This window comes from Marmota flaviventris, chromosome 12 (genome assembly GCF_047511675.1).
Source record: "Marmota flaviventris isolate mMarFla1 chromosome 12, mMarFla1.hap1, whole genome shotgun sequence".
In the NCBI taxonomy this organism is placed as follows: domain Eukaryota; kingdom Metazoa; phylum Chordata; class Mammalia; order Rodentia; family Sciuridae; genus Marmota; species Marmota flaviventris.
Window position 1 is genome coordinate 97,566,978 of NC_092509.1, and position 12,506 is coordinate 97,579,483.

Here is a 12,506-nt window from a genome sequence, read left to right on the forward strand (position 1 = left end):
AAGTGTGATATGATTTGAATAAAACACTGCTTTGATATTCATGACAGCTAATTGTAATGAATATAACAAACACAGAATTCTTTGTACAGATGGCCAGAACACCTATGAGCAGAGATTATTCAGATAAGCCCAGTAGAACTTTTTTTTTTTTTTCAGGTGGGAGGCAGGGCACTCGACCACTGAGCCACATCCCCAGCCCTATTTTGTATTTTGTTTAGAGAGACAGTCTCACTAAGTTGATTAGCACCTCACAGTTGCTGAGACTGGCTTTGAACCTGTGATCCTCCTGCCTCAGCCTCCGGAACTGCTAAGATTATAGGCATGTGCTAAGAGCCCAGACCCAGTAGAACATTTTTGCTTTGCATTTCATTCACAATTATAAAGTAAAGTCCTACAACATTCTCAAGTACATTAACCTTTTCAAGCCATTTTTAATTATTTTTTCAACAATTTTAATTACAGCCACTCACCAGATTTAGTAGTTTTTTCTCTTCCATTTCTGTCACTGGATGCTGTTCTTGGCTCTTTCTGCTCTATTCTGGGCACAGGTCCCAGAATTTTCTTTACTAATTTTTGTCCATCTCGCCAAGAAGATGTACTTATCACACGACTATTACCTAAAATATATAGGTGTATATATAACATTAAATTTAAAACTAAGTGTTAGCTCTAAGTAGTATACCTATGCAACCATGCAGGTTTTATAATTAATCTTGTTTATCTTCTGTTCAGGCCCAAAGTTTTACAAAATAACTGTGTTTTTAACTCTAAGCCACCAAAATTGGTTAACAATTTGTCCATCTTTGAAAGGGATGGCATTTCTAGGTCTTTCACATTATATTTTATAGGTGTATACCATTAATACACACCATTATTTTCTTAACAACAACACTCTCAATACAAATATCAACACTTTAAACTGCCCTCATTATAACGGCTCACAAAAATAAGAGTATATTTCAACAAATACAGCTGTTTACTAGGATGAAAACAATTTCTACTAGTTTCAGAAAATTAAAAATAGACTATCATCCCAAAATAGACAATATCCTCAATAGCAACAAATGACTTGAGACTGTTTATAAAATAGAAACTATAAAAAATAAACATGAAATAAATATGTGTTATGTAGAATAATATGAGAAACAGAATAATGAAAATGATGAAGTAGCACTTTAAAACTAATCAAATTACAAAGAAGGGCTGAGAATTGTGGCTAAGCGGTAGAGCGTTCGCCTCCCATATGCGAGACCCTGGGTTCAATCCTCAGCACCACATAAAAAAATAAATAAGTGAAATAAAGGTATTGTGTCCAACTACAACTAAAAAATAAATATTTTTTTTAATTACAAAGAAAATTTTTATATTAATAGCCTACACTTCTAGGCATAGTGGCACAAGCCTATAATCCCAGTTGCTCAGGAGACTAGGGCATGAGGCTCCCAAGTTCAAAGCCAGCCTCAGCAACTTAGCAAGGCCCTAAACAACTTAGGGCCTGCTGGACCCTGTCTCAAAATAAAAAAAAATAAAACGCTGACATAGCTCAGTGGTTAAGCAACCCTGGGATTCAATCCCTGGTATCAAAAAAAAAAAAAAAAAGTCAAAGACATTCATTTAGGTTTTCATTTAAAAAGGATTTTAATTTAAAAGTTTAATTGGAAGTATAGTCTTAAGGAAAACATCAATCACAAAAAGGTGAATAATGTGTGATATTTACTTGAGAAATGTTTTCTACTCTGATATTAATTTTATATACTCTCTAAAATATTTAAACAGTTTTAAGTCTACCGCTCAATCTATTTTTAAGGAACTTTGTAATTTTAAGAAAAATGAGAAAACAGACTTCTCAATTTCAGTTTGAATTTCTGAATCAAAGGCAAACAAACATGAATACACTGTGTAGTTATTTATAAATGCTGGTTTCTGAATATGCTGGGTGGTTATCTATAAATTCTGGCTTTCTGAAACAGTCTCATTCAGTAAGTGAAAGAAAAAGACTTTCATTGGCAAACTACTAATATAGCTTTAGCATATTTAATGATTCTGTGTCTAAGTCATGCTACAGTGTATACATGGGAATTAGCCTACAACAAAAGTGGAAAAATAAACTCCAGATTAGTGCTGCAAGTTATAATGTTCCTGGTCCTTCATTTCATTTCAAACTAAACCCCTAACAACAGTATTGTATAATATTACATGAAAAGTTTTTTTTAATTTTAAGAATTAGTTAACACTGAGATCATTCACATTCTTGTAAAATTTCATTGTATTTGCATAAAACCAGTGTAATATGAAATTAATAAATGTTGTAAATTTATTTAGCATAGCATTAATTTATTTGCCATTATATTGATTAGTCTATGATCAGAAAATCAGTCTGATCATGGGGCTGGGAACTCAGTGGTAGAGTATCTGCCTTGCACATGTGAGGTACTAGGTTCGATCCTCAGCACCACATAAAAATAAATAAATAAAGATATTGTACCAACTACAACTTTAAAAAAAAAAAACAGTCTTATCAAAAAGCAGTGCCCCAGGCTGGGGCTGAGGCTATGGCTCAGTGGTAGCTCATTTGCCTGGCATGTGTGAGGCACTGGGTTTGATCCTCAGCACTACATACAAATAAATAAAGGCCTATTGACAACTAAAAAAAATCTTAAACAAAAAAGTGTCCCATCTTTCTGATACTGTGTCCATAAAACTTGTTATTTTTTAGCATAGCATTAATTTATACTTCCTTGAAACTACATACCTCCTCCATGAAGGTTGAAACTATGTGCATCTAGTGTACCACTGTGTTACCTAAGCTTAGCACAGTGCTTCACAAAGAATAAGTGCTGGGGGCTGGGGTTGTGGCTCAGCGGTAGAGCGCTCGGTAGAGCGCTCGCCTGGCATGCACAGGGCCCTGGGTTCAATCCTCAGCACCACATAAACATAAAAATAAATGAATGGAATAAAAGTAAAAAAAAAAGAACAAGTGCTCAAAAACATTTGAATAATGAATTAATGGATCAATTCAGAATGTCTCCAAACTGAAAGTGACCACACAGACACACACACACACACACACACATACACACACACACAAAGATGATACAAAGTACTGAATTTTTCTATATGCCAACTCTGAGAATATTTGGTAACAAGTATTTATAGCATATAGATTCAAGATCAGTAATATATAACCTCAGGATGGATACAATACTGAAAGACTAACCTGTTTTGCATTCTGGACTTGATAACTGTGTTACCTTTTGAACTTTTCGTACTGGCTTGACCCCTTTCTTCTCTTTACTTTTGTCAGCAGGTTTCTCTTTTATAGAGATATCATCTGAAATGTAGAAAAATGTACAGCAATTATTATGATTCCCACCCACCTTTTCATCCTCCCAGTAAGAAAATTCATTACAGCAGTTGCCCCTTATCTGTGGTTTCACTTTCTGCAGTTTCAGTTACCCAAGGTTAAATACAATCCAAAAATATCAAATGGAAACTTAGGGAAACAAACAATTCAAAAGACTTAAATTGTACAACATTCTAAGTAACATCATGAACTCTCTTGCTATCTAGTCCAGAGCAGTTTATCCCTTTGCCGGCATATTCACACTGTATATGCTACCTGCCTACCCCTTAGTCAACCCCAGTAGCTCCTCTTGGTTATCAGACTGACTCTCACTCTTTTGCTATCATAGAGCTTCTGTTCAATTTACAAACCTTATTTTACTTAATAGACCCAATACCCAAGAGTAGTGAGCCACCATGCCTACGAAAAGCTATAAAGTACAGTGAAATTTGTTAACTTAATAAAGAAAAAATTATATGCTAAGGTGGCTAAGATCTACAATAAATTGTTGTTAATCTCTTACTGGACCTAACTAATAAATTAAACTTTATCAGTGGTATGTATAGGGGGAAAAAGTATAAGTAAGATTCAGTACTATCTTCAGTGCTAGGCATCCTCTGGGGTTCTTGGCATGTATCCCCAGCAGATAAGGTAGCGTGGGGCGAGATACAATATAAAGCATATGATTCAGGTAGCAAAAAAGAAATCTTCACTGAGGCTATTTCTGAGATGCACAAGCCATCAATATCAACTTTTCTTACAGAAAGATCTAAAGACTACCACTACTCCACTGTTAGAACGGTTCTAATTCTTTATTATTTTTTTTCTTCTCCAGAAACCTCATTTTCACAAATGGAAAAAAAAAGTTACAATAGTAATACATTAAAAGTCAAGGTCACCACATGTGCAGAATTTCAGAGGTGAACACTTTCACAAATTCCTATTTAATTTAAAAATGTAGAAACATAAAAAGTTTACAAAACAGTCAATATAAAATATATATATGTGTGTGTATATATAATTTTTTTTGCAGTAATGGTCTTCAACCCAGGGGGGCTCTATCACTGAACTACATCCCTAGCTGTTTTTATTTGTTATTTTGAGACATTGGCAACTTAACAGGGTCTTGTTAAGTTGCCAATGTTGGCCTTGAACTTGTGATTTTCTTGCTTTATAGTCATGGGATTATAGATGTGTACCACTACAACCCACTCAATATAATGTTCTTAAAGCAGATCCTTTCACAATTATGTAAGTGAAAACTGTCAGGGTATTTTGTATATAAATTATTCATTAATTCATTAGTGTTTTTTTCAATCTGGGGGCTGACTATGCATAGAAATTTTTTAAATTAACCTCAATTACAGATATGAATAAATGGAATTTAAAGTACATGGACAGCCTTGCATCATGGGCAGGAAAAAAAAATAAGTATGGGTAAAAAGCTCTTAGGCAGGAGGTAAACTTAGTGTCTAAGAACAAGCAAGGAGGCCAGAGTAATTGAAATGAAAAAAATAAAATATAATATAAAAGAGAGGGGAGGGGGCAGAGAATAGTATGGTCAGAGACATAACTGAGAGCCAGATCAGACAGGGTTTTATAAGTCACTATAAGAATGTCTGCTTTGCTCAAAAGTGGGGAAATTTTTTGAAAGATTTTGAATAAAGGAGAGACATGATTTAAATTAAAACTTGACAAGCTTACTCTAGCAGTTGGGATGAGAACAGATTCATTAGAAGAGAGAAATAAAGAGACCAGTTGGAAGACTACTGTAGTAATCCAGGCAAGAGACCAAGAAACTGATGGTTGCTTGATCTAAGTGGTAGTGACTGAGGAGTGTATGTAAGTGTGTTTTATAAATGTTTTACATATATTACACACACACACACACACACACATTTATTTTGGATAATATAAAGTGAAAGAAATAAGAAGGGGATCAAGGAAGACTCAAGATTTAGGGTCTGAACTCTTAGAAGAACAGTATTAATAGATGTGAAATGACTGCCAGAGTAGCAAGTTTAACTCCACTGAGTTAGTTAATAAGCTCTATTTTGGATATATTAAGCTTGGGAAACTTTTTTTATACATCCAAGAGAACATGTGGAGTTACCAGCTGAATAAGAGCTTGAGTTAAGAGGGGGGATTTGGGCTAGAGACATAAATCTAGGAATCATTAGCAATAAAGAATAAATATTCGAGACTAGCTAAGCTTGCCTAATAGGTATGTGTAGATAAATATGAATGAGAGCATGCACGAAGGAGGGAGGAAGAAAAGCATGAGTACCAAGGACTGAGGCTAAGGCATGCCAATGTTTACTGGCATGATCAGGGAGTTGATTAGGAAAAAAACAACTGGAAAAGGAGCAGTAAGACTTAGGAATAAAACCAGGTACTTATGAAACCCCAGATATCAAGTGAATATCAAGGAAGAAGTGATCAATCATGTTGAATGCTAAGAGCTCAAGATGACAGATGAATATTAAATACTGCATTTAACAATGTGATAGTCACTGATGATCTTAAGAACAGTAGCCCACAGAGAAATAATGGCAAATACCTAAAACAAAAGATTAAGAAAAGGAGGAGACAAATTGGTACAATTACAAGGCAACTTTTTGCAGTTCTACTGTTAATAGAAGGAAGAAACAGGACAGTGACTGAAGCAAAAAAAAAAAACAACAAAAAAAAAAAGTTCTTTTATGATGGAATGACCTGGAAGAAAGGGAAAGCTGATGATAAAAAGGAAAAAAAAAATAGGGTGGAATTTTTTTGTGGGGGCAGGGGGTGGTACTGGGGACTGAACTCTAGAGTGGTTACCACTGAGCCACATCCCCAGTCCTCCTTATTTTTTGAGACAGTCTCACCAAGTTGCTATGGGCCTCATTAAGTTATTGAGGCTGGCATTCAACCTGTGATCCTCCTGTCTCACCCTCAGTCATTGGGATTTCATCAGGTGTGTGCCAGCACACATGGCTGGAAGTAATAATCACAAATATAAAGAACAAATGCAATCTAAAATACAGGTAGATAGGTTGTTCTTAGCTAGGAACACAGAAATCACCCACCTACCATAATGAGAGAGAAGTATTATAGGCAGATCTTTTAAGAGTCTTGACATATTCCACTTGTCTATAATGATACTGTACTATTAAATATATTGTTATTGTTCCTTTTTATAGATGAGAAAACCAACGAAGAAAGGTTATGTAACATAGTTGGCAGAAATAGCTAGTAAGTGGCACAATCAGGATTTGAACTCTTATAAGCTGATTCCAAAATCTTCGCTCATCTCTCCACACGAGAAATTTGTTTTCTGAATGTAGTGCTCTAATTAATAAAAGCAAGAAAACTGGACTGGTCACTCAATGCCACAAAATTTATTAGTGAAATCTCTACGAGGGCTTACTAGAAACTCCTCAGGATTTAGAATCAGACAAAGTTGGTTTTGAATCTTGGTTTCAATTCTTTATGCAACCCTGGGAAAATTACTCTGAGCTTCCACTTCCTCAACTGTAAAAAATACACAAGATTAAGCACTTAGTATCTTGCCAGTCATACTAGGTATTCAACAAGTAGCAACATTACTACTATAACCTTCCTATTTCCCTCTTCCAGGCTTCCACAGGCGTCTCCTATTTCTAATTCTCTAACATAACTCTCTCCCTATAATACTTATTTTCTTTCCACATCTGACTGCCAAATTACTGACCACTTCAACAATCTGACCACTTCAAAGATGTCAGAAGGGTACCAGAAGTAAATGTCAACTAGACTCTCCTATGCTTCCTCCACATCAGGTGGTCTGAATTCCCAAAGTCCCCCAGTTTAAAAAACAGCCTATCTCATTAGTCATGTAGGCTAATTTTAACTCACGGCAGAACCTAGAGGCTGAGAGAGTCTTTTAACTCAAACCACTACTACATTAAATATAACACACTTAGAAAAGGGAAAATCTTTAGTTAGGTGACAATTTCATGTTTAAATATTATAAATTAGATGGCATGCATGATAAATACTCAAATCGTAAAAAAGCTCAGCTCTCACCTGCAAAGTGAAGTGCTAAATCACGGTACAGTTCTCTACTCATGCTTTGAAACTCGGCCTCTTGCCATACTTTCCCATCAGGCGTTCGAATCTTGGTCTCTGAAGGGTTGAAACCTAATATATACCAGTAATACAGAATATTCTCATCAAAGTTCATATCAAAATATATTTTGTTGAGCATACTTTTTTGAATGAGATATGTGACATAAAATTCACTCTTTTAAAATGTACATCTCAGAGGTTTTACTATATTTACAAAGTTATACAACCATCTAATTCCAGAGAATTTCATCACCTTGAAAACAAATCCTGTACCTATTAGCAGTCATTTCCCACATGATCTCTTCCATCTCTGGCAACTACCAATCTACTTTCTATCTTTATGGATTTGCCTATTCTGGACATTTCACATGGAATCATACAACACATTGTCTCCTGAATTAAGGAAGTCACATTTTCAGGAAAGTATATGACATAAGCATTATTTTGGTATTTTGAGGAAGGTGCTAGGCAATTGCTCTACCACTGAGTTACCCAATCCCCAGTCCATAAGCATTATTTATATGAGAATTTCAGCTGGAGGAGCAGAACAGTTGTTAAGGAATAACAAAAGTTTGCAGTAATGAGCCAATCCCAACAGTGAACACAAGCTGATAGTACAATCGTTTGTGAAACCAAACAGAAAAATGTCCCTAATCCATGCCTTTTTGATAGTTGACTGGTACAAAATTCACTTCTTTTAAATAGTGAGGATGCAAGCTTTTGCCTATCAGAGCACATTTACATTTACGTGTGCCTGCTGCATTAGCATATCCTGGCACAGTTTCTCTGTCCTTGGCATCCTTAATTCCTTATGTCTTATTAGCCATATTAGCCATAGTCTTTCTGTGTCAATAATACAAAAATAGTGATGTTTCACCTGTATTATAGACTTGTGCGTCCATCAGATTTTTCCCAGCAATGACCTGGGCAAATTAGTTAATGAATTTCTCTGCTACTTCATGGTCAGCAGATGCTTTATTTACCACTACAAATCCTTAAAACTTTAATGTCTTTTCTTAAACGTCTGCAACCAGCCTCTTGAATATTTATAGTTCCTTCAATTTCAGTTCATTAGGATAGATCTTTACTTGTTTCAGGATGGGCATATCATTAAGAGGTCTGTGTTCACGGCGATGTTAACAGATCTATAATTTCAAAATACAATCAAGATATTCATATTTAGCTTGATGTTGTGTTTTCCTATTTTTCCTTAAATTCTGTTCATCACTTTTAGCACAAAACTTCAACTGTTTATTTTTCTGTTTCTTCAGGTCCAGTATGGTGCTCATTCCAACACCACAGTCTACTGTAAGATGTTTCAGGCTCACATTGCTGTCCAGCTTGACTTTCTGAGCTGATAAATCAGAAACACTTCCTCTTCTTTAAATATCTGTTACCCATAAGGTTATCTGCAGGGCTTTTTGACATTTTCAGCAATACCTTTACATCATAGAATAAACAAAAAGGGAGTAGAACTTCTGGGTCTTGGCCCCATGTGGGTCATCAGGAGAACTGCCATTAGTACATCCAGCAAACCATACGCCCTTTTATCCTGTGTGGGGGAATCTGAGCATGCATGATAAAGACATTACAGCTCAAGGGCTGGTAGGGTCTTCTCTCCCTTGGAGTCTTTGAATAAACTGTGTGGTACAACTACATTTTGACTGTAACCTATCACATGAGGTCAGGCGTGAAATTTTCCACATATAGACTAGCACTCTCAAAGTTTTAGATTTTGGAGAACTTTGAATTATTTCCAATTCTTTGTCCACTTTTTCCTACTAATTGAATTTAATAAATAAAATAAAAAATTTACTGTAAACTTACTTGTGTCCATGACATTATACCAGCTCTAGGATAAAATAAGAATGATCAAGATAGGCCCTTTACCTTCTTTGGTGTTTATACCAGAAAGATAAAGATATACCAACAAGAAAGTTGGGCTGGGGCTGGGGCTCAGGGGTAAAGCACTTGGGTTCAATCCTCAGCACCACATAAATAAAGAAAATAAAGGTATTATGTCCATCTACAACTAAAATATATATATATATATATATATATATATATATATATATATAAATACAAGAAAGTATCACATAAGCACTCTTTGTGATCACCACTTCAATCTTTTGAAGCAGAATTACAGAATACTTCTCATGATTTTTACATGATTTATTAAAAAAAATGAAAAATCAAAGTGCAGAATGGAATTAGCATGCTAGAATTGTACAAGAAGAGGAAAAAAATATATACACAAATATACAAAAATTATTTGTGTATGCAAACATTTTAAGACAAGTAACAGAAATGTGGTTGAGGCATTAGAGTGACAAAAGCTACTCAAATTAAACTTTTCATTTTTGTATACCATGTCAATGTAAACCAAGTCAATGTATTATGTGTTAAAATTAATGAAATTAAAATGACACATTAGAATACAATATTTTAAGGTGCTTCTAATTTACATTGCCAAAATATTGACACAAATAGTTCTTCACTGTTGGGAAAAAAAAAAATCCCTCCATCAGGACATTGGAAACCATATTCTGGATGTATACAAAGTATATTCACACCAATTCATGTTTCATACGTATACTTTGGATAATAATGATCATCACATTCCACCATCATTTATAACCCCATGGCCTCTCCCTTCCCCTCCAACCCCTCTGCCCTATCTAGAGTTCATCTATTCCTCCCATGCTCCCTCTCCAGATCCCACTATGAATCAGCCCCCTTATATTAGAAAAACATTCAGCATTTGGTTTTTTGGGATTGGCTAAGATCACTAAGCATTATCTTCTCTAACTCCATCCATTTATATGCAAACGTCATGATTTTATTCTCTTTTATTTATAATATTCCATTGTGTATATATGCCACATTTTTTTATCCATTCATCTATTGAAGGGCATCTAAGTTGGTTCCACAGTTTATTGGAACTATGGAATTGTGTTACTATAAACATTGATGTGTCTGTGTCCCTGTAGCATGCTGGGTTTTTGTTTTTGTTGTTTTTTTTTTTAAATACATGACAACAGAATGCATTATAATTCTTATAACACATATAGAGCACAATTTTTCATATCTTTGTATTTATAGTATGCTGTTTTTAAGTCCTTTGGGTATAGACCGAAGAGAGGGATTGCTGGGTCAAATGGTGGTTCCAGTCCCAATTTTCCAAGAAGTCTTCATACTGCTTTCCATATTGGTTGCACCAATCTGCAGTCCCACCAGTGGTGGATGAATATGCCTTTTTCTCCACATCCTCAGCAACACTTATTGTTGTTTGTATGCATAATAGCTGCCATTCTGCCATTCTTTTGATTTGCATTTCTCTAATTGCTAGTGATGATGAATATTTTTTTATATATTTGTTGATTGATTGTATATCATCTTCTGGAAGTGTCTGTTCAGGTTCTTGACCCATTTATTGATTGGGTTGTTTTTCTGGTGCTTAGCTTTTTGAGTTCTTTATATAATCTAGAGATTAGTGCTCTACCTGATGTATGAGGGGTAAAGATTTGCTCCCAAGATGTAGGCTCTCTATTCACCTCACAGATTGTTTCTGTTGCAGAGGAGAAGCTTTTTAGTTTGAGTCCATCCCATTTATTGATTCTTGATTTTAATTCTTGTGCCAAAGGAGTCAAGTTGGGGCCTAATCCCACATAATGGAGGTTAGAGCCTACTTTTTCTTCCATTAGACGCAGGGTCTCTGGTTTTATTCCTAAGTCCTTGATCCATTTTAAGTTGAGTTTTGTGCTTGGTGAGAGATAGGAATTTAATTTCATTTTATTGCATATGGATTTCCAGTTTTTCCAGCACCATTTGTTGAAGAGGCTATCTTTTCTCCAAGGCATATTCTGGCACCTTTGTCTAATATAAGATAATTGTAATTTTGTGGGTTAGTCTCTGCCGACCTCTATTCTGTACCACTGGTCTATCACTCTGTTTTGGTTCCAATACCATGCTGTTTTTGTTACTATTGCTCTGTAGTATAGTTTGAGGTCTAGTATAGTGATGCTACCTGCTTCATTCTTCCTGCTAAGGATTGCTTTAGCTATTCTGGGTCTCTTATTTTTCCAGATGAATTTCACAATTGATTTTTCTATTTCTATGAGGAATGTCATCGGGATTTTGATTGGAATTGCATCAAATCTGTCTAGTGCTTTTGGAAGTATTGTCATTTTGATAATATTAATTCTGCCTATCCAAGAGCAAGGTAGATCTTTCCATTTTCTAAGGTCTTAAAACTTTTTTTAGGATTCTGTAATTTTCATTATATGGATCTTTTACCTCTTTCATTGATTTCCAAGTATTTTATTTTTTTGAGGCTATTGTAAATGGGTGGCTGGTTGCACCCGACTAAAACACTCAGGAACTGGGCTAATTGGGCTGTGTGAAATAACCACACAAGAGACAGAAATGGAGTGCTGTGACGGCTCTTCTGACCTTAAGGGTATGCAGAAAGAGCGCGAGCGTGCTGACCCCTTTTATGGAGGAGAAGCCATTCAAATGAGGTAAGGGATCAGGTCTCAGAGGGCTGAGTCTAGCTTCATGATGTCTGCTGTGAGCAGGTTGACTGATATCTAGATAGGCCACACCCAAGGGCAGAGAAGAGGACACACAGAGGGTATTTCCATGGAACATTCTATCCCAAACAGGGCAAGGGGTAATATTACAAAAGAAAAGGTGAGCATACCTCGACCTAAGGGGATATAGAAAGGTACACCCATGCACAAAGACACAGTCGCTTGCACACTAGAAAACCAGGGCTATCAAGATCACAGCGTGACCGCCAGATGCCATACCGGTCAGCAGGGGAGTCAGACACGGTCATGTGCTAGTCAGCTTCCCACAAATGGGGTAGTTTTCCTCATTTCCATTTCTGAGGATTTATCACTGATATACAGAAATGCCTTTGATTTATAGGTGTTGATTTTATAACCTGCTACTTTGCTGAATTCATTTACTAGTTCTAGGAGTTTTCTGGTGGAACTTTTACAGTCTTCCAGGTACAGAATCATATCATCAGCAAATACTGCCAATTTGAGTTCTTCTTTTCTTTTGTGTA

General features: G+C 35.6%; 1 protein-coding gene across 5 annotated transcripts in view; it reads right to left on the bottom strand.

Annotated features, from left to right (window-relative positions):
- Positions 1-12,506, bottom strand: part of Cep350 (centrosomal protein 350) — a 161,979-nt gene that overhangs the window by 110,587 nt on the left and 38,886 nt on the right. For all 5 annotated transcript variants that reach the window (XM_034636357.2, XM_071600263.1, XM_071600266.1 and 2 more), the window contains 3 exons: positions 7,391-7,504; positions 3,218-3,331; positions 471-617 (listed from right to left, as the gene is read on the bottom strand). In XM_034636357.2, the coding sequence (XP_034492248.1) occupies positions 471-617; positions 3,218-3,331; positions 7,391-7,504 (375 nt within the window). The remainder of the gene's footprint in view (positions 1-470; positions 618-3,217; positions 3,332-7,390; positions 7,505-12,506) is intronic.